This window comes from Amblyomma mixtum, chromosome 2 (assembly GCF_055824585.1).
Source record: "Amblyomma mixtum isolate Tamu chromosome 2, ASM5582458v1, whole genome shotgun sequence".
In the NCBI taxonomy this organism is placed as follows: domain Eukaryota; kingdom Metazoa; phylum Arthropoda; class Arachnida; order Ixodida; family Ixodidae; genus Amblyomma; species Amblyomma mixtum.
The window spans coordinates 48,569,775-48,596,267 of NC_143013.1; the positions used below are offsets into that span (position 1 = coordinate 48,569,775).

Genomic DNA, 26,493 nt, shown 5'->3' on the forward strand with positions numbered 1-26,493 from the left:
CACTGACTGTATGCTTACGTAAATCCGAGCATGCCAGCGGTACCCAGGGGAGGGGGGTACGGTTAAATACTCTGGAATGACGACGTTTACAAGAAATGGACGAGGGTCTTTTGAAGAGTTTGTTTGACGGAGGCACGCACTAGAGGTGAAAATAGTCATGCTGAATAATTTTCAGCAGTCCGAGAATGAAATCTAAACTTTGGGGAAATCTCCAAATACAAGCTTTTTAACTTGATAAGTGCTGCTCTCTAGAATTTTGTCGTCACCCTGTCTTTTGGGTGCGCAGGAGAAGCTCACCAAGGACTTGCACATGCGGGCCGAGATGGGCGATCTGCGGCCTGCTGACGAGATCCTCAAGGAAGAGACCCAGCTAAAGGAGGGACTCAACGGCAACGGCACCCACATCAACGGCGACAGCTGGGTCGTGCCGTACGCGCAGATAGTCAACGAGCGCAAGAGCACCACCGATGCCCAAGACACGCGCCTCTGAAGGACTGTGCCCCGCTTAAATAACTGGAGTGAGGTCTCCAGGGCATCGCGGCCTACCGGTAATGATGCCTAACTGTCATGGCGGCTGACGGTTCCTTATATGCCCGCTGTTGACACGCGAAACTCGTGGGATGCAAAGAAGGTGCGTTCTTAAAAAGTTCAGACATTCTTCTTTTAGGAGTAAGGTAAAGGGAAGAACGCACTGCTACCCGAAATGACTTCCGCATTGTTTTTATCGTTTTAAGCTTGAAGTTAGCTTGAGTGCGTAAGCAGGCTTGTGGAGCGACGATGTAGCACCGTACCGTGCTAACTGTAAGTGATGGCAGCAAGCTCTGCCTCCAAGCCTTCCTTTCTGATAGAGCACAAAGCAAGTTGATCATCCATGAAGATGGATTAGCTGGTCACGGGCGTTTTGGCCTCGCGAAAAACCAGTTCGTACTTAAACTTCGGTGCATTTTGCTGCAGTATTTGCTTAACTATGTCTAATCAGTGAGAACAGTACTTAGTAATTCACGAGTTTTCACGAATGGGGTAATAAGCTTGGTACGCAAAGAAAATACAGGGTGTGTCCCCTGGATGGAAATGCGAACGTGCGTTTAAGGGTCAAAACACTGCGCCGGCGCCGGATTTCTTTATTAAAAGAAACATTGAGCAGCCATTTTCAGTTTCATCTGATCAGCCGCCATGAACGTTATAAGCATTGTACCAGCGGACCGCAGTTCACTGAAAACCTTCTCCAGCGATTCTTGCCTTTATCATGCTTTGGCTGCTTAACTCTTGATGGGACAGTGGGACAAATATGTTCACAACGTATGTCCCACTATCCCAATAAGGGTTAGAGAAGACATGGCAAGGGGCACACGGCAGTCAGAGCAACGCATCTTGTCACAAAGTGCCGACTGCTGTAGAAGTGACTCTCGGTGAAGCTCGGCAGCATGTGCATCTTTCGTCAAATCCAGTGTTACGAGGACTGTGCCCAAGAACTTCGTTGCATCCGTCACATCGCTGGAGAGGCGCCTCAGCCAAGGAGTCTTGGAAGAGTTGTTTCGGGAGGCTCTTGTGCGTGGCGACGCATGCAATGGTTTTTCTTCAGCGGAGAGGTCGAGCAGGCTGGTCTCTCTGCGCGGACTGTCTTTTGTGCCGGGCTCGGTTTTGCCGAGGCAAAATCGGGTGCTCTCAGCCGTATTCTCGCCGTCAGCGCGAGAGTGCAAGCCTTACTTAAGTTATACACAAGCTGGGGGAGTGAACAGTCACGTTTCAGTCACTCGTCTCTGGCTGTGTGGCTCGAGCGCACGGCCGGCCTTGGTTAAGGGCTGCTGCCAGAAGCATTCCATGTGAGCCGTGGCAGAAAAAAAAAATCCAGTGGAGTGAGGACTTTCGGGGAGTGGTTGAGTTTTATGATCTTTCTTTTTATTAATAATTTTAGGTGAATACCGTGTGCGAATGAAAGATGAGCTGTTTAATACAAGGAACTATTACTTGGCTGCCTCTGGTTTTGTTTTATCATGTTTCACACGGAAAACGCTTTGTGCATAGACTTGCTTTTTACATATTTTACGAATTGAGAAACCCTGGCTGACAGAGAAAACTAGAATTGAGGAGCATCTTACATAACGTATGTCTTATCTCTAGCGGCAACGTATAATAAAATGCGCCTGTTTTAAGATGACCCTCCTTGCTAGCTAATAGAGAGAGGTGTATTTTAGGCGAACATTGAACCAATGTGAAACTTGGTTTCAAGATAGAAAAGCAAGAGCGTGTTATCTGGGTAGATTTAACAGAATAGAACGCGCGTACATAAGACAAATGAAACATCGGAACCACAGGGAGGAATGAGTTTGTCACACTGGTTGTGAAAGAAAGAGTTGGTTTCTAAGTGATAAAGGTTGTAGGCGTTTTCTAGATGTTAACTTGTATAAATGTATGGTTCCGACGTTCTCCATAGGTAACTAAATAACCGCGGAAAGGTCACTTGAAGGGAAGCCAAATGTAGGATCTGTTCTCATAATTATGTTTTCCAAGGCAATATCACTCTTTATATATGGATTATAAGTCATTTCTTATTGGAAATCTTACTGAAGACTACGATGGAGAAAAAAAAAATCCCTCACTGCCTCAAGCTGCGGCCGTAGATCATGTACATGTGTGTAGGTTTTTTTACACGCAACTTTTCTAGCAGGTCAAGAAGCCTTGAGCTAGAAAAGAGTTCTAGTTATAAGGAAGTGGGAAGTACGCAGTTATTAATTGCTCCAATTTACCAAACTATTCCCAGAGGTTTTGAACTGCTTTGAATAGATTACCGTAGTGGGTGTTGAAACCGGCAGGTTATAAGGATATTTTGAAAGCAGGGGCAATGGTGTGCCATCGAAATGTACTTAACTGTGTGTGCCTTAAATGCCACAATGGCTGTTCCTTTATGAGATGTCTTCCCACATTCCACTACATAAACGGCCACGTCTTTCGATTTGATTTTAGAGTTTGGTAGCAATCGTTACCCAGCATGAAATGCAAAAGAACGTGCTGACTCAGCTTTAATGTGGTAACCGCCTTGTTTTAACGCATGAAGAACGGCATGGGCTTTGGCGCTCAGTTCTTGCTGGCGTATCACATTCCATGCGGTCATTCCATGTTTTGTTCTAGACTGCTTCCTGTTTTTCCTGTCTTTGACCTTTTGATTCAAAAAGTAGTATCGGTAAAAGCAGGCATGTCTAAAGTCATGACTATCGCTTTGTATTGTATGCAAAACAATGCTAAATTCATGCTTAGGTAATGTGATCTTTCCTAGTTGAAAACTGAATGTTAAAGATTATAATTCACAACTGTCTGGCGAGTGAGATGCTACTTATCGTGTAATGTTTTCTCCACACAAGGCACATTGTGTAAATGAACGCCAAAGCGTTACAGTGTTCGCAGCTGAGGTTGTGCGTTTATTTCAATCTTCTGCAAAGTAATGTTGGCAGATGGCAATGTGGCAATACTTGGCAATCGCATATTGCCTCTAGGGCAAGGCAAGAAGGCCTCACTTACTGCCACTGGTCGCCACAATCATATCTTGTATTTTCCAACTCCTCGAACTTTTCTTTAGTGATTTATCAAGACGAGTGTGGCACTATACCGTGCCAGTCTACTTAATAGTCACAGCAATGGCTCATAAGTCACACTAATTGTGACCTGTATGTAGTCACTGTTCATTTTATAACGAGGACTTCTGTCCTCCTGTACATAGATATTGAAAACGGGATGAAGTTGTATTTTTACTTTCGCAGTTTGAGCCCTCTTTATGCTTTATTTCGCTGCAAGTTAGAACTCCCATTGCTCTGTTGCGCTTTTCTTTTCCAAATGTGTTACCTGCACGCTAATATGTGGCGCTTAACATTTTGCAAGTGCTGCTTAAGCCTTAGTGTTTATCACGTCCTCCTACAAAGCCTTAATATTCCAGTTGTGCCTTGATTTACACGTTGATGAGGAACATCTACTTAGAGATTTTACAAACGTCAGCTCCTGCAGCTGACGACAGAAATACGAATCGTGAGCATGGCGCAATGCTTGTTTTCCTACTCGTTAATTTCCAGACTCCGTGCGCAATATTGTGCCAAACTCGCGACTGGTCTCTGTTCGAAATGGCACTTGTTGTCAAGCGCTTGTTTTTTTACCGCCATACTCAGTAAGAAGCTAGACCGGCTCCTATGAAACTCAGCTTGAACTATTTCCTATATGTGTGACTGCGGAGCATGACTTACAGCGCGTAATGTCTTATGCAAACAATCTTTCGCTGCAATATACTGAGAAGTGGTATGCTACACTTCTAGCGTGCGTGTTTGAGCATAGTGAGTGAGCGTGGCTTTGTTTGCTTTCGTGTACTAACAAAACGAAGTGCCTGTGTCATTGAATTCCTGTTCTGTTCCTTGAATGAAATGTGTATATAGCGAAGTAAAAGTTGTTTCAAATAAACACGTCTGTTTTCTTTTCTCTGGTATCAAGGATTATATCACGGTCGTTTTGAGGCGCTGGAATAAGCTAAAAGCCTAACAAGAAGTTCTTAACTACGATCTGTCGGGATTGCAGTACGATTCGTTCGGAAGTACAATAATGCATGGGGGGCTTGTTAGCTTACGCAAAAATACATGAGCGCACGAGTATACCCGGAAATGTGCTTACAGTCCAGCGCACGGTACATATCCTGCCAGTGACTGACTTCTTTCTCTTTGCCCTATGCACAACACAAATTTGTACTACATGAGACATAACCTGCTGCACGCGCAGCCATCGGTGAAATGTTTTGCCAACCATGCAAACCCACGCCCATCGTCCCTCCTCCGATAGGCTATCCGTGACGTAGGCAGGCACAGGTCTATTCATCCTGCTCTTCTCATTTCTCGTAGCCAGGGAAGAAGGCGCGCTCCACGAAGGAAATGATCACAAGGTCTTTGATTTTGTTAGCCATAACAGAGAAAGGTCCAGCTGTTTCCCAAGAGGCCAGCATAAGAGCTGCGAGAAACACGAACCCTCTAGGAGAGTGCTTACAGTAGAAGTGTTAAAATTGTATGGATGACATAAATGAGCGATCAGGGCCTACAGTGGAAAGCTTTTATTGACCACACTACAAGGCACTTATGTTGGTTGGTGTGAAGGAATGCACGTAAAACGACACTAAGCCCGAGAAGCTTGTGCCATGTGAACTCCTTATTCGTCAAGTTTGCACACTGAACGGTGATAGAGACGTGAACACCTATTACTTTATTTATTGCCCCGCATACAAGTGTCCCGTTATATCAAAGCATAGATGCTAGTACATTGAAAAAGTCATCAGGCTTTGAGGCCCGTTTAGAAGTGTAGGCGATCTTGACGAAATCTTGTCTTCTCCACGTGGCTCTATCAAGGAAACTGCGTACAAGTTTCGCTCTGCAGTGAAGGGCGAAAGGCTGCAGACCTGGGTAAGGGTTGAGAGAACGGTTCAGGTGCAAAAAAACTTTGCCTTGAAATGGAAGCCAAAATTGAGACGAAATCATGTCTGCACTAACTTGAGCCGGATATCGCTGGTTAGCGCTTTGCTAAGTGAGTCTCTTGGAAGCGCTTGAAGGTGTCCTTCATGCATCTCTGAAAGACAAATATGACATAGCTGCGGGTGAGCCAGTTACAAAAATAGCGCGGTACGATAAAATAGCAAGCCTGTTGCTGTAAAAAAAGTATCTTAGCTGGTATGGAGTGTAGCGTTTGGAATCGTAGTATTACATGCAGAAATGTTTTCTCATCGCTCTGTTCTTCTAAAGAAGGATGCGAAGCTAACCGCTTGTTTGCGCAACTTCGCGGGATTAGACTAAGAATCCAATATGTGAGAAATATGAAAAATGGAAGAGAGTGCTATCGTGATCTGTTTATAAAAAAAAATGTACGGAAACTACTTGCCCAGAATGTTTTGAGCTTTATCTCTTCTTCAGCCGTGACGTTTAGATCTGCCTGAAATGCGGAGGGTCAGAAGGAATAGCTGGTTAAATGCAGAACAAATCCTGAAATGTTTGAAATTTGCTGGCAGGAAGATGTTTGTAGGACAGACTGTACGACTGAACAGCGGGCGTATATGTTACAAGCAGCACGGACCAGTACTCGCCGTGTTTCGGACACACAAATGAAACGAATAATATAAATAAACTTTTAATGGGTAGGCGTTCATGTTGGCAATTCTTAACCTAGGTTCGAAATGCATGTAGAATCTCTTGATGGGTCCCCCACTCAAGCGATGCCCAGCCCGGATGTCTGCCTGTATTAGTTAGTCGGCAGTTTTGTCATGCGCCTAAAGGTAATCTTTTCCTTAAATCTAGAGCAAACACAACTTTTTACCTTGGCTTACACCCGCGCTTCCAAGTGTAGATGTGAAGCGACTCGCCCTTTGACGGGTTATACACTACTTCATACTTGGAGTACAGGGGCGATGGAAATAAACGTGAACAGAGCGGAGCCTATAGGCTCTCCGCTGTTCGCATTTTTCTTTATCACGCTTTTACTACTTCGGTGGTAGCAAAAAGACGCTAGAGTCGTCAGTGATGCATTCTAGGACGACTCTAACGTCTTCTTTTCAACCACCAATTAGGTAAGAGCGCAATAAAAATGGCTGTGGCTTAGCTTGGTTAAGCCCGGTAATTGCGAAAGCAATATCCGTGGCTACGCCATGGTTCAGCTGGTAGTGTCGCTGGTGGTGGTGCTTGTGGTTAGACTTGTGGTGATGCATCGGTTATAGAATCCAACCCAATCCAATCCAATCCAATCTTATCTTATCTAATCCAATCCAATGCAATCCAATCCGCGCCGCGCGCGGCGGGCGCAGGAGTTAGGCAGCAGCGAGCCTCGCCTCGCGAGGGCACAAGTTGGAGCCCTGCTCTTGCAGCTGTGACGTCACACCGCTAGGTGCGCCGCTCAAGGTCAATGGTAGCTACCACGGCCTCGCCACGCGAGGAGCTGAAAGTGAAAGTAGTATTGCTTCGCAATAAAAAGAAATTCGAACAGCGCATCGTGTAGGCGCCCCGTTGTTCGCGTTTCTTTCCGTCGCGATACTACGTCGCTCTGTTTTGAAGCGATAGCTTAGCTTTGCTAGGTAAAGCAGGATATCGCCATGTGTCCAACATCACGAGAATAACTGGCAGGTGGCGCCACAAGAGCAACCCGGGGGGCAGGTTGGTCACAAAGCCACCTAGACTACTCAAGGCCTCTCCGCTTGCTCCGTGACGTCACGCTAGTTGTCCGACCTCCGCTCGGGACTGCGGGGGTTCGCCGGCAGTTTTAAGCGCACTTTTTTACTATCCGAGGTACAATGGCTTTAGAAGTGAGTCAATAAATATGGATTAGCGACTAAACAACAGCTTTTTAACCGCGAGCATAATTTTGCTAAATATCTTCCTTGTTAATTTATAATTTATGCTATCTTTCGTGGCCCTTACAATATACTTCGTATTGGAGCTAAGTGCTTCGTTTTTATAGCTGCATGATAATACTTGTGACAGAGCATTGCATAGCTATAGTTCCTCTTCTTCAGTTCATCGTATTTAGTTCATATTAACTTCAAAATATTTTTTTCCTAGACAGAAAAGCAGTAGAATGAAGCAGAATGCATGACATGCAGTACCTGCTACATCTCATGCATTCGGTTGCTTTTTAAATAAATGTATGTTTTTTTGTTATGTTCGAAAGCGGATGGCGTGTTAGACATTAAAATAAACAAAATGAATGAAGTCATGCAAAACAGTAACATGAATACTTTATGGACATTTTATTGGTCAGAGTGCTCTGCATTAAAATATTTCAATTCTTTAATTTTTTTTTAGTTTCCTGGCAACTGCCTTCTTCTGACTGCTGTTCTGAATGGCGTCATCCTTCAATTTACAAAAATTTACATTTTCCCGACGTGCCCTCATGAAGGTGTAGAAGGAAGATATGATGGGCAATTGGGGAACACGGAAGGCACTGCACCCTTTTGAAGTTGAACACGATCGCGGTTGAGCTCTATGGTTCTCCCTGTTTGTTTATCATCATGTGAGAGCTTGGTGATGAAGTCTTGCTTATGGAAATGGAGCTCGCATACCTGCATGAGAAAGCTTAATTATTTACATCCGGTTCTCCCGAAACTATTCTTCAACAACTTTTAAAGTTACAGAAGGTTTTTACTTTCTACCTTGGAATGTACGGTTGGCGTAAAATCCTTGCGAGGAACTGCTCTCATCCAAGCTTTTCTGTGAGCTTCATCTTAGGAAAAACCAAACACTCTAACTTTTGGGCCACCAACATAATTTCCGCGGCACCCCGGCACACAGCAACGGCCCATGTTGCAGCGATTACAAATGTGCTTTTCTTTAGCACCACATCATGATTTCAACGTGCACAAGCCAGGAGAATACGGTATGACGCACTGCAGCTCGAAAACCTAGAAGCCGGAAAAGAGAAATGTCAGCACGTTCGCTGCCTAACCTAACCACAGGCCTGCGTTTCTATGAGCCTGTGCTGTGTTTCACCGAACTCTCACCGTCGTTCGCGGTCGGACCGGTCGGGCGGGTCGGGCAACTAGTGTGACGTAGGCCCCTGTGGAGAGGAGGAGCGAACAGGCCTTGTCTAGTCTAGGTGGCTTTGGTTGGCCACCTAGGTCACGTGATCTTACAGCGCCATCACAACCTCCCCGTCGGATAGTGAGCAAACTGCCCACCGCGGGAGGTGACCATTGAATTAATGATTGGTCGCTCGAGAAGAGCAACATGGGCCACACAAAGCACACCGCTCTAAGCGCCTGCCATCCCAGGGCAGTGGCGCATCGCTTAACCGCTGCACCATTGGGCTAGGAAGAGTATGGGGACTCCCAAGGAGCTATGAATCAAAGGTATATAGAGTGACCTTCTGCGTATATGGGAATTACCCCAATACGCTATCACGTCATGCCCATAAGGCGGAGCTTAAGCGTCTTCTTTTTCTTTATTATGTGAATGTAGCCATCTGGCACAGAAACAGCGAAATTCAGAGGTCGTGGGTTCGGATCCCACCGGTGGCATGTAGTTGTTTTTTCTTCTGCTTTCTAATGGATTATCTTTAAGCGATAAAATAATTCCACTTTAATCTTCCATTGATCAACATCAGAAATAAAAAAAAGAGCTATTCCCCTGAGCGCCTTGGCTTCGGTGGCTGATGGCTTCCTTCATATGTATGTCATAACGAGCTCTTTTCTTTGTCTGCTGAACCGTCTTTATTCTGACCGCCTTTGTCATACATTTTCCTCAGGCTTTGTGTTTCATTCCATACGCCTTGATCGCGTCCAACCGTTCCCTCAGATACTTATGGTTTCTTTCTCTCGGAATCTGGCGCCCTTCTATGTTGACGCTTAGATCACTATTCATTAAACAGTGTCTAACTATGCTTTTAGGCCCTAAATGTAAAGCCGAACTTTCACCTTCGCTAGTACTTGCGTGCAGCATATCTTTCTTAGAGCTCGGTAACATTACTATGTGATACACATGCATTGAACCTGGAAGACGCAACTCACCTAATCACTGTTCGGTTTACAATAATATAAATTTTATTGATTAATGCTTTTCATAGTTTGCTTTCCTATAGGTTTTAGAAGGGGCGCTAACAAAGGACAACTCTCCGCAAGTGGTACTAAATCGCTTGGTAAGCGATGTATCTTCGGAACTACAGGTAACAGAGTAAAACTTCATTTCCTTTCAATATTTTGGTTTTGTTTTGCTTTTACGTGTTTTATGGTTTGGTCTGACGTCCCAACGAAACTCAGGCTAATGAGGGACACCGTAGCGGAGGGCTCCGGAAATTTAGACCATACTGGATTCTTTAACGTGCACTGACATCGCGTGGTACACGAGCCTCTAGCATGTCGCCTCCATCGAAATGCGACCGCCGCGGCCGGTATCGAGCCTGTGTCTTTCGGATCAGCAGCCGAGCACCACAAGCACTAAGCCACCTCAGCAGCTTTTTTACAAATCATGGAAGTTTTTCTGCCTGCTTTGTTAAACCGAATTGCAAAAGAATGATCAGGCTCTGATGTATACGCTTGCCGAGAACTGCCGCTCAAGACCTTGTCAGGCTTTGGCAGGGCTTTTGCACGCACTACAGTGTTTTAGTTTGAATGAATGAAAATCAAATAAAAAATGACCGGAGTGTAAAACGTTGTCAACGCCAACGGCAGTGAAAACAATGAACGCCGACGGCCTATGGCTTCAGCGCAGCGTTTCTGGCACAGAGTTGTCAATGCGAACGCGTGCAGCGCACATCTGTCACTACCGCCGCGTAGCTTAAAGCTTGACTGAGGTGTCCACTGTTCCAAGAGGGCAGTTGTGCGCCTTCCCTCTGGTTTCCAAGCTCCCGCTTCATTGCTTTCGCAGCTTAAAGCGCGACTAAGGTGTTCACTGGTGGTTACAACGGAGAGCGGCGACGGCGACGCCGCGGAACGCAGAAACGGGCGCCAAAAGAGTTGCCCTCTAAAAATGGAGGGGAGACACAAGCTTCTTTTTAAGGGTGCAGTGGTAACCTGTATACAATAGGGGGTGTTTTAGCTCCTGGAAATTTCGGTTACTTTAGTGGTTTCATGTGTTCCCGCAGATCGCCTTGCAGTCTCACTTACTCAGATGCCTCCCTCGATGTCTACAGCTGCGATTGGTATATGTTATTCCTTTAACTTTTGTAATGGCTTAGATACCATGTTCCTGTTCTTACACCATTTAAGTGCCTCATAAGCTAGTACGTGTGTTATTACCACCTGAACTGGTGTATTACTTACATCGCTGATTAAAATTGAATAACCATTGGTTGCATGAGGACATTTTGATATGCTGAGAAGGTTGGAAAGTGTGGAGTTATTTGAGGTGTTTCCCGCAGGGAAAAAAGACGGAGAAAATAAAAGAAGCAGGAACTGTCTAATTTCTCGGTCGACATTTCCACCGAGTTTTAGGAGGGAGTAAAACAATAACCGAAATAAAGTGAAAGGGAGGGGAGGAGTAGACAGCAAGTATTCTCAGGACACCTGGTGCAGCAAAATCAAAGGAGCATTTTAGTATTTTGCGAGATGCCCGAGAGATGGCGACACTAACTTATCCTAAGGTCGACACTGGAAGTGTACCGGGCAGCCAAGCAGGACATCTGCGTTGAGAGCTTCTACGACAACAGTGTAGGCAGCCGCCTGTTGTTTGAGGCACGCGCGGGTGCCATGCCAACGCTTGTGTACCGCAAGCGCTTCGACACTACAGTCGAATGCACCCAGTGCAGAGCCTGCGGAGAGCACGACGAAACAACGGAGCACATCGTCCTACTCTGCGAGAAGCTGCCAACGCCACCGCACGAGGGCGCTACGTTTCCGCAGGCGCTGGGTTTCCGTTCTTCGAACGAGGGCTGCACAGCAGATGCGGCAAACCATGCGGCAGTTGCAGCGACGAAGCGCCGACTGACAGAGTGGTGGACGCTGGTGCGACATTAGACCAGTACTGTTTCGTCGGTATTCGCGTGTGTGTTTGCCGCTTCGCGTTTGATAGTGGTGTTTTTATGTGTGTATCTATCCAGCCAGGGCACCTTTGGTAGGCGCCCGCCCGTTACAAAGGGAAGGCTACATCATCATCATCATCATCATCATCATCAGGTAAAGCTTCTCGACAGTGTTAGGCACTATAGCTTCTGAAGGGGATTTAATTAAGGTGTTTCTAACACTGATATCGATTAGAAGGAACTCCTCAATGGCGATCAATGGTTCCTAGTTATTCTCTCCCTCGCTAACTGCGCTGGCAGCTATTATGATAATGCCTCTTGACAACCAGCCGTTACTCATCATTCGAAGTACGGCGCATGCGAGTACGGGAACAGTGACTTTCCAGAGTACTTGTTGGCTCGATCCAGACCGCGTGGTCTCCCGTTACGCAGTGTTTAGGCCACATCAACATCACTGTCAGTAGCGGCGCTATTAAAAGGTGCCGATAGAGGAGTGGCGCGGAGGAGTTTCACGCGGGAGGTACGGGTTGCGGCATGGAGTAAAATTTTTTGGCTGGCAACATCGTGGCATTGATACTTACTGGTGGGAGCCACAACTGAATGCACGCATGCACTTGTTCGTACATAAAATAACCTTGTCTGGGGCTGACTTAAGGCACCGCCCGACAGATTTTAGTGGTGGCGCCTGACGCCCGTAGCCCCCCCCCTTTCCCTAGCGCCGACACTTTCAATGAATTCAGCGCTGACGTCAGTGGCGCTAAACGGTACCTTGATTACGGCTGCAGACAGTAGTTTTGCAACAATTTTTTATGCACAAGATATCCATCTCTTAACATCAGGGTGGAGAAAAATGCAAATGTGTTGTCTTTAGAACGATTTCCACGGTCGTTGAAGCCTTTATTTGCTGGTGTTTTGACTCTTTGTGCAAGCTTCTTGGCAGCACCAAGATGGCGCCGTAGAGCATTAACACCCCCCGCCCCCCCCCCCCCCCCCCCCCCCCCCCCTTTCGGTTCAGTGGCACCAAACCCGGTTAAATACGAATGCTAAAACTTCTCTGGAATCTCATTGTGCTGAAAAGTCCTGTTCACCTGAAAGTGTGCCACGGGTAATACTAAGTCAACGCTATTTCACTCCATGTGGCTTGTACATTCCGCTGTCTGCAGCGTATAAGAACGGATTGGCACTAATTAAGTCAATTTTAGCCTAGACTGTGATGCGTTTCTTCTTTTGACGAGTTTTTGAGTTCGCGTTTTTTTTGCACCAATTTTGCTTTTCACAGCGGCACCCATAGAAGTAATAAAACAACTCTATGACGTAAGCGACAGAAATAAAAATGACTTAATCATCTTTGAAAATTGCCAGGTTAAAGTGGCCCGGAGTCGACTGTACTTACGAACGCTGTAGCAGAGCGCTTGAAGATGCAGTCATAGTACTAGAACGAAAATAAGTTGAAATGGACGTTAGGTATTTCGTGTCCATGTCTTGCGAAATTGTTGTTATACTCGTGCTTAAGCATTTTAAACCGCGAAAGAGTATAAACACACTTCGCTGCCCTGTCTGATAATCGTCACGTTACTTATTGAGCGACATTCCGCATAATCTTAGATGGCGTGGGATCGAACTTACGACGCACTCTCTGTAGGGAAGTGTAAACCCGCAGACTGGCACGGAGAACACGTATTGCATGGTTTTCTCTAAATTCATTCCGGAATAAACGTTTGACTATTAATAGTTAGGCTTGCTAGAGCCGCCTACCCTTTTCAATTGCCATGAATGACACCACAGTAGAAGGGGACAATATTTTTATACCACGTGAAAAGCGCACTATAATTGTTTTTTTTACTTCCAACCAGACGAGCTTCAACGGCTTGCAAGACGGGTTTGGGAAAGTTTAGCTAAAGTTCCTGTAAATTTCCTTGTGGGTTCGCCGAAGTTCTGGTATGAAAAGTGCTGCGTCTATATGTAAAAACCAATGCAAGGTTTTTGAAAATGCCCTGAGAAAGGAGATCTTAATGCAGATAAGAATGATCAATTTGCAGACAGCGATGGAAAATACGGTGCTTTTGTATTTTGCGATGAATGAGGAAGATTTAGAGACTTTCGGAGGCGCCGTGGCGAGGGCCAGTTTTATTTTAATTCGCTCATTGCCAGCTGCTCCATCTCATATCGCGGAAAATGCGCCTTGTGTTCCATCAGGGCGCCCGTGAGGCCGAATGCACGGCCATACTCAAAAATTTTGAACAAACGGGAAAGGATTTTTCAACGGGAAAGGATATTAAGATGCAATTTTTATATGTTACAAGATTTAAATACTGCAATCAATATAACAACACATCTCCCGCTGGCAGGATTGCGTTTCTTTGCTGTTAACATTTTTGCTATTCTCAAAAACGTTCCCCATTGGCTTTCTGTGGCAGACTTAATTGCACGATACGAGAGATGGAAAAACATAAAAAAAATGTTGCTACACATCTGAAAAAAGGCCGTTAGCTTCAATATTTCCATAAGAGTACCTTGTAATTTTACAATACCCAAGATTTTTCTCCAACAATGTTGGACAAGCGTATGTAAGTAGTCTTTCACGAGAACATTCTCGAACCAAAGCTCCTACTGATTACATGTTGGAGCAGTTAATGCAAAGGTCTTGCTCTGTCGTATGTAGGGAAAGCGGCGGCATGTTCCGAGCAGAAATTGATGACAGAACTGCTTGAAGCTGCAAGCGTTGATAAAAGAGTGAACTAGTGAGTTAAAACAGCATAGGAAGAATCACGTTAAGATTTCAAACGATATACGCCTATAACGAAATATGGAAATTATGCATCTGCCCGGCACATATTTCTCAACTTTCGGTGGTACGTAATACAAAGAAATTTGCGCGGGAGTGTAGGTTAAAGAAACAATATACTGTTTGCTTCTGCGCCACTAGACGTACGCTGTTTACGTGAAATGTCCACAGCTTTAAACGCCAGATTAAATTCAAGCAGACCTCTCCGCAAATTGGATCAATGCTCACCTCAGCTACGTGTGTGGGGTCGTTGCAAATCAGTTCGGGGTTCCCGTCAGGCTCACATCCAGAGGTATTGTAGCTTTTAGTGTTGGCCTGGAAGATGCGAAGAGCTGAGTTATCGTGAAGATAACTTATGTCAAAGAGAACGCGAAAGTTGAAAATCGCCGGCAGTATTAACAAAATAGAACCCGCAATAAAAATTTTAAGAGCCAGAGCCAAGATGTACAGGCGAGCGTGGGATTTGCCAGCTTGACGAGCTGTAGATAGTCTTGGACCATCATGACTAGTGAATGCTTTTAATCTTTTTATTTAGCAAATTCTAATCAACTATTATCCTGGCTGCGCCATTCCAAGTAGCTGGTTACAGTGGTGGCGTTGTGTCACTTTAGCCAAGAGTGCAGAGCGTGGGGAAGAATAAAAAAAAAATAAGCACACAATCAGAAGCGATTACGGACATCATCCTGATAAGCACTTGCTCTGAGTGCTTCTATTCATGTTTTAGGTTGCGGTACACTCATTTGCATATGAACTTGAACGGACATCTGAAACAGCAATTTCTGTTATGCAGCATGAACATGGCCGAACAATTAGCAGTGAAAACGACCCTTTCCCTGCTCGCTTAGCTTTGAGAGGCTTTTTAGGGCTAGGTGAAGGTAGCGCCATGATGTGGCACAGTGTAAGGCAGGAATTTAGGGTGACCGCTACGAGTGAACAGGTGGCAGGCTAGCCTCGAAAAGCCTTTCTATCTTTACCCTTTCGCTACGGCTTCTAGAGGCCCTGGCGATAGGTAGGTGACTATGGACGGTGGAGATCAGAAGAACCGGCGCATTGTACTCTGGAGCATCGGTGACAACGGGCAACGGTGTGCAGCCGAACTGAAGCTGCTGGGCGGGAAGCCGTGTCGGGACCATAAGTCTGCCAAATGAATGTGTGTCTTAACAGCTGTATACTTCACATACTAAGCAGGAGGTGATCTTTTAACCCCATCTAATGGTTTCAGTCAGCGCCGCTGTTTCAGTGCGAAAGTACTCATACGTTCACCTACAGTGACAAAGAATCTTGCCACCGTACTTACTTTCGTTCTTTGATTAGAGCTGTGCACGGGCTCGGGCCGGCCCGAAAGCCCGTACCCGGCTCGAAAGGGCCGGGCCGGGCTCGGGCCTTGCGGAAGTCTATTCACCCAGGCCCGGGCCGGGCTCGGACCACGGTATATTTGTTTCGGACGGGCCGGCCGGGCTTCGCGATCGCGATTGCTCCTGCGTGGCTAATCTAATCCTGCGAAAATAATCTCCACATGAGTGGTCTCACGAGCCCAAATGACACTGCACAGAGGAAGGTGAGGTGTGTCGAACCGAAGGAACTCGCAAAAGTACCCTCCGCCACGCGTTGACGGGGGCCGTGTGGGAGGGGTGGGGGGTGGGGGGTCATTATCACATGTACGGGACAACAGGATTCTCGCTCGTGTGGCAACAACGACGTGTATTGACCATTATCTTCTTGCTCGCCATGGTTACCTGCGTAGGCGCATAGTTTAGTTGCCGTCACGTGAATGCGCGGAGGTCGCGCGACTTGATTCGTCACGTAGGACAGCGAATCGGGCATCAAACATGTCGCTGGTGACTCATTGGAGTCGCCCCCTCCGTGACGATTCGAGTGCCTCCGCGAGTCACCAGAGTGAATTACCCTTTAGTCAAAAGTTTAGAGCTCTGCGGGTTTCCGGGTAGTAAGGTTCCTGTAGTATTCATGCAAGTCATACTCATTGAAGGGGGCAGAACTAGGAATTTTACCTCCAGGCTTGGAACTCTAGGAATGCATCACGAGCCACACGGTGTGACTCAGAACCAAACCCCCTGGGCTCTAAACTTTGGCAAAACGTCCCATCTTTCCCTTCTCTTCATACCAACAACGGCGAGTCAAAGAAGTTAATCCTTTCCCCGGACGCTGCTACAAAAAACAAGGACATCTCTTGCGCTGGCAGTGACGTTCCGTTTGACAACCTCCCGTCAACAGCCAGTGCTGTCAGTCTTCAAGCAATACCGCAGTTCATTAGAAAATCTTCCCTTGCCACCACTGCTTTTCTAAATTGTATGCGTTGCAAGGGCGACCCCGCGTGCGCCGTACTCAGCCTCACCTTCGCTTCATGCTACCCTTCATACTGCAAGGCTCCCACAACTAGTGGCTTCCAGTACTGGTACCTGCTAGAAACGAAAATACGTTTCGGGCCCCACCTAGCTTTTGTTTGCTTTTTGTTAGCATTTGTACTTTCTACCCTCCTAGTACATTCCTTACTTGATGGTGGTAACACAAAACACTTCCTGCTGTGCCTGCAAAGCCCCAGCGCACCGTGGCTAAGTTCTCACTTTCCTTCTGCGAAAGTGCGTTTTAAAAGCAAAAAAGCATTTTAAAAACATTGAAATAAAATGATTTTCCTTAAATTATCTCTTTCTGTTTCATCGTCACTTCAATTTCAGTTTTGCAGGTCGGGCCGGGCCCGGGCCGGGCCCGGGCGGGCTTAGGTTTCTTCAACGTCGGGCCGGGCCGGGCCTCCGTCAGTAGTGTAGGGCTCGGGCCGGGCGCGGGCTGCAATTTGCGGCCCGTGCACAGCCCTACTTTGGATCTCGTGCCGTTGACTAGCCACCCGAGTTACTATAGCAAAGCTTATCCGATTTACTGGGGCAAGCGTGGTTAAGTTCGCAGGCGCGTTGCGTCACCTGCGCGAGTTGTTGCTCCGGAAGAGCAACATGGGTCGCACAAAGCCTACCGGTGGTTATGGAGGAAACAGTCACCTGCTAGTGCAGTGCCACATCGCGTAACAGCTGCGTCACTGCGCCACTGTGCTGGTAGTGGTACTGAATGTAAAGTAATGACCAATAACCAATTCTAATAATGACCTATTCTGCATATATGGGCACTAAACCACTAAAGGTTTCGAGTCATGCTCTTGAGGTGGAGCTCATGCGTTCGCTCCGATTGTAGAATGAGCACCTGCTTTAGCACGTCTACTCGGTTTAACTACTCTAAACCCGTACCAATTTTTAAACTCAGGTCAAGTATGCAGAGATTTTCTTGACATTTTCGGGCTACGTTATAGTTCCCTGACTCCAGCTTGAGTCCTTTGTATAGTTAACTGCAGCAGGGGTTCTTTCGGAAGCCTTTCAGTTCCTGAGTGCCGACTAAGCATGCAGTCTACTTTAGACGTTTCACGCCAGCTCAAGTCTTAGGCGACACAACTTATGTAGCCATAGATCACATAAATACTAATCCTAAGAGAGACGAAGAGCGCATGGCTCCTCAGCGTTCTGTGACAGAGCGCCGGGTCAACAATGTTGTTGCAAACGTTAGCTTTTCTCTAAAGAAACTGTAAGACTACTGAGTTCTTATTTTGTTTTCCGTAGAAATAGATCCTTTGGCTCTATTTGCTATGTTGACACTTGTCCTGTGGCAAAACGGGCACTTATTGCTGCGAAGACAGCTTAACCACTTTCGCGCCCTAAGCACCAAGCAAAAAAGAAATTATCTCAGTGCCAAGCTACATTTTTCTGAACTTCGCAACATCTTGTTGTTTCTGCTGTTATCGAATTTTATAATGAGATAAAGAGGCTCTCTTTATTGTGATATGAATCTTCTGACACACGTGTGCCTAATCTGATTAATTGGGCAAATAATCTAAGCCTTGTATTGATCTGTTAGGTCTTTATCAAAGAATTCGCGAAGAGCATAATTGGATTGGGCAGCCGATCAGAATAGAGCTTCAACAATTTTTTGCAAAGACGTTAGAGGTTTTTTTTTTATCGTTTACTCCTTTTTTCAGGTCTTCAGTCCCTGAATAGTGTTAGCAAATGTAAGGAGGCTAATAAAGAGGTCGAAAATGACGAGCTCGGAGTTCCTCGGTGCCAATCGTGGTGAGTGGGCGAATGCTCTCGGTTGCTCACTCGGTTGCTCGGTTGCTCACTATCACCATATACCTAACAATTCTGGAAAAAAAAATTGGAACGGAAAGTAAATTATGAGCGTAGTTTCTTTTTTCGTATATTGCAAGATTTCACTATAAAAATTAACACATCCGTAGATTTTTTCTTGCTATTAACGTTTTTCATACCGTCAAAAACATCCCCCATTGGTTTCCTGTGGCAGCCTTAACTGCACGATGCGACCGATGGAAAAACTTTAAAAGAAAGATTTTGCTCCGCTTTGGAAGGATGGACTACTACCTACAATATTTCGATAACAGCTCCTCACAACATTCCAATATTAAAAATGTTTTCCCAAGAATGCTGGACATGTGTCTCTAAGTGGATGGTGTCTTGGACATACGCGATACTTTGTCATTAAAAATCTTATACAAAATGCATTCCTCATAATTTAATATGCGCCTCTAAGCTTGCATACGTGCTAACAGCTATGTATCGGCAGTCAGCGCTTCTACTCTGATACTCGAACAATAGTTTTTTTTAAATAAAGGTTTAAAGCCAATACATAGCGATTTCTTATCACCTTTGTAAGATGGGCTGTTCGGCAAGTCGGCTTACGTTTGAGAACGCAACTGCAGCTTGAAGAAAACATCCACAAGGGAAGACAAATAAGGGTAGACACGCCGTCTTCCTCGTTGTCTTGCGTGGAATTTTTTAATTGTGAATGTCTCATTGCGCTTCCTTTCTGTCCTTGCATCTCTCTCTGGCCGTTCTTCTATTCTAAAACTCTTTGCAATAGCTGCGTTCCAAGAAAAATTATGAGAACACTTTATTACACTACGTGTGGCGAGTGCGACAGCATTCTTTCCGAGATGAGGCTTCTAAATGCTCTAGCATTAAAAGACCATAACATTTACCAATTGCAGATATCTAGGACAGGCGCCGTTCTTTTACTTTTTTTTCTGTTCCATTGCAGGATCGGCGCCTGTCCTCGTGTGTCTTTCTTTTCGTCCCTGTTAAAAGTGGCGCTGTTCTTTTTTTGTAATGTCATACCAACTCCGGCCAAGCATCAGTTCTAACGTGTTTCATTTCTAGTACATCGGTCCCTTTCAATTTTATGCGCGTCCATCCGGGTGTTCTCATTACCTACATCGCCATCGCAATGTGTCACGCCCGGACCTTGCCTTTCCGTGTTAGGGAAAAGCGTTTTCCTCGACACGCTGTGCGGCTGTTTTTCGGTTTCCAGTAGGGGCGTGCGAATAGTACTTTTTCCAAACCGAATCGAATACGAATAGTACACTGTTGCTATCGAATCGAATACGAATAATGCAGCTAAAAAGCGAATGGAATACGAAACGAATAGTGAAAGCAGCGAATCGAATACGAATCGAATACTCTGCAAGTTATGTTCATATCACTTGTACGTTGATTACGAAACATGAAAAAGTGTCTGAAATGCAATTTTATTCAAAATTCTGTTTGATATATAGTTCACAAGAATGCACAGATGCGTCAACCTTGACTATAGGTGAGATCAAGTCTAATTGTTTAAAAACAAAAAGATTGCACAAAGCCATAAGCAAAAGAAAATAGCGCTCAGTAAAACCAAGTGAAGTTGGCAGAGGTTAATAAAATCACTAGGTGCATCTTGGCTAGAAGTACAGCCTGGCACTACTAGAATGCACAACTAGAAATTGAGTACTGTCAACATGGCATCAGTCGAACAACATCCCATCGTCAACTAAGGCAAGACTTTCTCAGACTAGCCATCAAAAATTTTAAAAATGCTTGACTAGATTAAGGCACTAACACTGCTGGGAAATCCCCCAGAAAATGTAGATACAAGGCTAGATTAATCTGCAGTTATTACTTAAGCCTTTAATGACTAGGAATGAAACTTGTCGCAACATTTATGAGAAACGACCATTCACAAAAATAAACTTTGATATCGCAAAAAGTGGAACATTAGAAGTAGTGCAGGTGCAGTGAAACAAAGCGCATTTCAGAAAGATTCGAATGACTATATGAGACTGGGCATTTTCCAGTGGCAGCACTGTACGTAAAAAATCCAGGGGGCACTTTGACTGCCTAAAGTGCGTAGAGGCGAAAGCATTTTCCGCACCACTTTGACTGCCTCTGTGGCACTGGTGGCGTCACATATAATTGAGTACTAATTACTAAGTGATGACAAGTCACTAATTAATGGTTAATTACTGAATAATGCCTGAATACTAATTAACTGCTAATTAATGACGCTTAAGCTTCGCCTTTAGGAGTGGAACGCGACAGCGTGTTGTAGCGCTGCCAGGGTGTCGACGGAACGCCACCACCTGTTCGGCGCGATGCCTTGCCCTTTGAACGCAACGCTTTTTGAGGAAAGGAAATGGCGCAGTAATTCTGTGTCATCTCGGTGGACACCTGAACCGCACCATAAAGGAAGGGAGGAAGTGGGAGTGAAAGAAGACAAAGAGGGCCCGTAATGAAGAAAATGAAAATTGTATTTGAGGAAAGGAAATTACGCAATAACTGTCTCACATATCTCGATGGACAGCCGTCAAAATTCAGGGGGGCACTTTTTTGACCTAAAGTGTGGTCACTGATGTGTGGTTAACATGTTAAGCTTTGCCTGTAAGAGTGGAACGCGACAGCGTCTTGCAACGCTGCCAGGGAGTCCATAGAACGCCATCGCCCATTCGGTTCTACGCCTCGCTCGTCGGTAAATTGGTTTTTGAGGAAAGGAAATGTATCTGTCTCTCATATCTCGGTGGACACCTAAACCTTGCCGAAAGGGAAGGGAGGAGGATGGGAGTGAGCGAAGACACCGTATTCACCAGACGCGCCTTTGTTCATTCTAAACCATCGAGCTGGCATGGCGGAGTGGATAGCATACTCGTCTCGCACGCCGAAGATCGGGGTTCGATTCCCGAGCTCGACCAATTTCCTACTCGGTTTTATTTATTTATATGGCCTGACTAGAAAAGTTACTTAGGCTAATTGGCTAATTAAGCAATCAACTAAGCTTAGTCCCACTTACTTGGAGCATGGAGCATCACTATACGATCCCTTGAATTGGTTGCATGGTTACTAGCCAAAGTACAATTGGCCCCGTTTGAAATTCGCGCACTGTGATGTCACGACCATTTCGACCAATTGAAAAGCGTGACATTTCTGTCGACAACTGCTGCTTACAACGATGAGACATTAAAGGCTTCCGCCTTAAAAAGAGTGTTTTTACTATGGGAACAAAACAAAGGCAGTCTTGGGCCTCATAATGTAGCTAGGGATATTCACCAAGAGATGGTTCTAGACTGTAAAATTACACAGCAGGTCTGTTGGGAAATGTTATGGAAATGTTTGCATGACATGGAAATGTTATGCAAGAAAACAAGGTGCTCCACACTGTCCGATGAAAGTGACTCCCGCCGACAAGTTACTGTGTTGGAGCAAGTAGAGAAGAAAGAGTCTCTCGCTTGCCACTTGAGTAGCTGGAATGGCAAGGTACTTTCTGGCCATGGTTGCAAGAGCTCCATACTTGATTTTTCCTTCTGTTTGCCACCACTGAAATGGACTGCTATCACGAGGCAACACTGGGGACTGTATATAGTCGTACATTTCTTGCATCAAAGAACAAGGGTTTTCTTTGTGTTTTGATGATACCAAGGTATTAAACACTCCCCAAACGGATGACTGTTCTCCGCTCCAATCCGTCTGCTCCTGTGCAGAAGTTTCTTGTGAGCCGGACTGTAACAGCCTTGACTCTTCCTGTTCCTGAAGTACTGAATACAAGAGGGACCGCATGTGCCCCTTTTCGTGCTGGTCGCTGCAGACATCCTTGAAACGAGGGTCAATCAGAGTGGCAACAGCATGAGGCATCTGTGTGCTTATACCTTGGAATCTTGCTTTTACAGACCTGAGGAGGTTCCTTGAAAACTGTAGCTCCTCAGCTCCACTGGCCACTTTAGAAAGCAGCACCTGAATGCAGTGAACAAGGGGAATAACAAGAGACAACGTAGGGTGGGACTCTGAACAAGCAGCAGTAGTGGCTTCTTCAGTCGGTTGCAGCACTGATACGAACGCTGCTACTTCGCCATTCAAGAGTGCTCAGGTTGTCAACAGAATCTATTTCTGCCAAGTCTACTGTCACAGCCGACTTCAGCTTCTGCAAATGCGCTAGCATGGCGTATTCAATATTACATCTTGTCGGCACGTCTTGTATCACCTACAGTGCCTCCTCTATACCCATTCTACTTTGTATTTCTTGCAGTCTTGTTCTCGCGCTGCTGCTTCGTTTGTAGAGCCCAACGATAGCCCGTGCTTTCCCCCACACGCTTGCGAATCAGTTGCTTTCTTTCTTCGCGTTCTGAACACAAAGTTGCAGAGTGTGCGCGAAACAAGCAACGTGCACCCAGGGCGTCGGCCCAATCGCGGACACAAAGTTCCGAGCATTGTCAGTGACTGCATAGCAAGGAATATCCTGAGGTATGTCCCACTCTTTCAAAACGTCCATGAGTAAACAACGCAGGGTCTCTGCAGTATGGTTTGCACACAGGTGACGGGCATGCAAGAACAAAACTGTGAGGCACGAAGTCGTCATTCAACACGTGGCACGTCACAGACACGTAACTGTCCCCAGCTCGCGACGTCCAGCCGTCAATTGGGATGGCGACAGAGCCTACATCGGTGCTGATGACGCTGTGCAGCTTCTCATGGACGAAGCGTTTGACAGCGTTGTACATTTCAGGCACGACGGTCCTCGAGAATGTCGTGCGACAGGGGACCTTGTAATCGGGCGCCGTGTACCGCATCAGGTCTTGAAACCCTGGCTCTTCGACAATAGAGTAGCTATGCAGGCCACTTAAAATGAAAGAAGCAATTTTTTCTGTAAGTGCCTTGGCGCGGGGGCTCTGAGGGCTAAGCTGTGGCTTGAAAAACGAGGTAGCACTTGCCTGTCTTGTCCCAGATCTAGAACGCTGCTGAGCAGGAGATACTCCGCTCTCATACTCTTTGCGGGCTCCTGGATGCCATCTGAGGTGGTTGATCAAAGGCGTTGTTGTGCTAGCAGCCATTTTGATAACCGCTCCGCACAAGATGCACTTGGACGAGCCTGCCCCTTCACGTTCGTAAAAAGCCCAAACACCCTTGCGTTTCTTTGGGCATGTCACAGTCGCTGTTTCACCTTCATTCATGACGAGGCAGCGAGAGGCGTCGCAGCAGCGGCGTCAATCGGCGCGCAGAAAGCAGCAAGCGGAAACAGACCCGTATAGTTTCGTTTTACTTGCGGCGTGCAGGCAGGTAGCAGCGGAGCGGTAGCGGCGGCGCTGCGGTAGGGCGCTATAACTCGTTGAGTAATAGATGTCACGGGAAAAGGTGAAACGCTGATCTCCTCTAGGGGACGCAACCACAGATCTCTACGCACATTGTCAGTTGCTGGTTGTTTTTAGTTACAACAATTACGTTTCAACAAGTTTATTTAGTGAACGAGGTTGCATGATGCAATATATCAGAGATTACGAATGACTGAGCGACGCTTTCGTCCGACTTGCGTCCGCGTAACCCGAGGCGCTTCCCCTGCTGTCGGCTCTTCGAACCAGTTATCGCCAAGCGCGCGATCTCTTCACCGTCCTCTTCGTTTCAGTGACTTTCATTGCTTTCGTTCTATCTCACTTGGCTCGCGTGTTCCCCTCTAGCTGGCGCTAGGCGACGGGAGATGTATAGTGGAGAGATGTATGAGCATGAGCTGACAATATTCATGCAACTCATGTCATGCGCCGCTCGCAGAATAAACTTAAGCTCAACTATTGATGATGAAAGTGAATGAAAATTTCAGGGAATAAACATGTAGCGCCACTTCTCGGCAGATTAGAGACGTGTGAGCTACGACACGACTATGAGAAGTTGCCTCCGCGATTGGAGATAGGTCAAATCGTTAAGGCTGGCATTATGAATGTTTCCATACTAATGGACCTTGTCGCGGCGACGCTGAAGCTTGTAGGCTCCATAAAATGGTTTATTACGGCAGCAAGCTGTGCGTGCTCGGAGCTGACGCTGCCTTCGAGAGAATGGTCGGAGGTAACCTAGGCGTTCTTTCGTGCCAGCTATTCGAAAAGTATTCGAAAATTATTAGAAAATTTGCGAAGATATTCGAACAGTTTCGAATAATTTGCAATTTCCACTATTTGATTCGTTTAACGAATCGAATGTGAGGATATTCGATTCGATATTCGAAAATTTCGAATATTCGCACACCCCTAGAACTTTCCAGCCATCGCAAGGCCATTGCTCAAGAATCTGCCAAATACTGTCAAAAGTCGCGCTGTTTCTTTTTGCAACAGGTGTGGGTTTGGCGGGAAAAGAAAGCGCTTACCAACAACAGCTTCTTTGTGATATTAGTCCTAAAGCAGCCCTGGTAGCCCTTCATCAGAGACTTGATCGAACCTGCATTTTAAGCGATAATATCAGCTGAGGACACCAACCGTGAACGGTTTCTGCGCACCTGCGCACAAAAGCTACGTCACATGCGAGTAAAGTGTCTCAAAGAGGCCGTTGTGGCCTTGTGACGTAGCCTAGTAGAGCGAAGTCACTGAATAAAGCGAGAGTCTGCTCACGCCGCTCCTTCCAGTCGAAATAAGAAAACGATTCCTAGGCTTTATTCTCCAGCCAAGCCAAAAAGTATAGGCCCTGACCAGTAATCAGCCCTGACAGGCGGTAAGTTTAGGCAAACAAGCTTTCACTCGTACTCGGCCACTTCATCAGTCGTCGTGTCCGTATTAAGTCCAGGAACGCCGAGTGTTCAGACTATAAGCATTCAAAAGCGCCGGACATGACTAATGCGGCAGTTTATCGTTGAATGCGTTGAACGAACCAGCGCCAGCGTGTGCTTTGAAAACTGCACTTTGGCAAAACAGTAGCGTTTTATGCTTTGGCAGTTACCCCTTTTAAAAACATGGCACTCAGCCACTTCATCAGTCGTCGCAACCATATTAAGTCCAGGAACGCCGAGTGTTCAGACTAAGCATTGAAAAGCGCCGGACATGACTAATGCGGCAGTTTGTCACTGAATACGTTGAACGAAACAGTGGCAGTGTGTGCTTTGTAAGCGTCACTTTGGCAAAACAGTAGCGTTTTATGCTTAGACAGTTACCATTTTTAAAAGTATGGCTGGCTGTATTCGACCCGGCGTCATCCTTGTTCTATGCATCACTCGATCTGTGTTCTCCGCCAGTGTTACGCCGTATCCTGGCGGAGCGGCGCGAACAATCTGCTTCCGGGCCTATACAGCCCTTGTCCCCGGTGTTGATGAGTCATTCGTGGACTGCGATGCGAATTTCTCGCGCAGCTCATAATCTTATTTTATCGAAAGCAAACTTGTGAAATTTGATTTGAATGCTGGTATACTTTTCAGTGATACAAGGACCTTTGCGGTTCTCCCGCGTTAATGACACATAAAATTTGGGCATAATTTTAGGGACACGACGAAAAGAAAAGCTCATGCCTTACATGTAACAATAAACTCGCAAACTGTAGCCAGAATAAGAATATAACGGACGACCTAACGAGCTCAGAAACGTACCTGAAGTTTGGGCCTTCTTCAGGACACTTTTACTCATGCCATGCTTGCCGGAATCACTGCAGAGCAGGAGAGAAGAACCTGATACCAATGCCAGGCACATCGAAAACCACAGTGAAGCTTCGAGGATGTCCCGACGGCGTCCCATGATTGCAGCTGCAGGTACGACTGAAAAAAGAGGCCTTCGAGTGTGTGAAGGTCGCTTTTGAAGGAGCCTCTACAAGTGGGTGGGTGGCAGACACGCTATCGAGCAGTTTGGGCCACAGATGAAGAAACAAGCATTTCCTGTTGCTCTTCGGACGGAGCCGCTGAACAAGCCATTTGCAGCCTCACAATGCAAACAAACTTCTCAATCAGCCGAGACAAAGTGCGTCAGAACGTACGTTTCTTCCGAATACTGAACTGAATGTATTCGACAGAGGGCAGATGCAAATGTGACGAAAGCTTGCAGTTGTTGAGTGAACTTGTGTGATTGTGTGTGATTGAAGCAGCCTTATAATATTTTCATGCCGTTGGCGTTTTAATTAGAACGAATAACGTGGCTGTTCAGTTCA

General features: G+C 46.0%; 2 protein-coding genes across 2 annotated transcripts in view; one reads left to right on the plus strand and one right to left on the minus strand.

The window, feature by feature from the left end:
• LOC149359257 (uncharacterized) overlaps window positions 1–4,442 on the plus strand; it is a 145,104-nt gene extending 140,662 nt beyond the window's left edge. Inside the window, exon 10 of the mRNA XM_089571550.1 lies at window positions 287–4,442. Within this exon, the coding sequence (XP_089427676.1) occupies window positions 287–490 (204 nt within the window). The 3' untranslated portion in view covers window positions 491–4,442. The remainder of the gene's footprint in view (window positions 1–286) is intronic.
• Window positions 4,443–5,205: 763 nt separating this feature from the next.
• Window positions 5,206–26,127, minus strand: LOC149359258 (uncharacterized). Its single transcript, XM_089568996.1, has 7 exons — window positions 25,943–26,127; window positions 24,737–24,807; window positions 14,468–14,554; window positions 12,848–12,886; window positions 5,896–5,946; window positions 5,511–5,586; window positions 5,206–5,419 (listed from the first exon to the last, which is right to left on the minus strand). Exons 1-6 carry the CDS (start codon window positions 26,085–26,087, stop codon window positions 5,530–5,532), a joined length of 450 nt encoding a protein of 149 aa, XP_089425122.1. The 5' UTR covers window positions 26,088–26,127; the 3' UTR covers window positions 5,206–5,419; window positions 5,511–5,529.
• Between the last annotated feature and the right edge of the window lie 366 nt (window positions 26,128–26,493).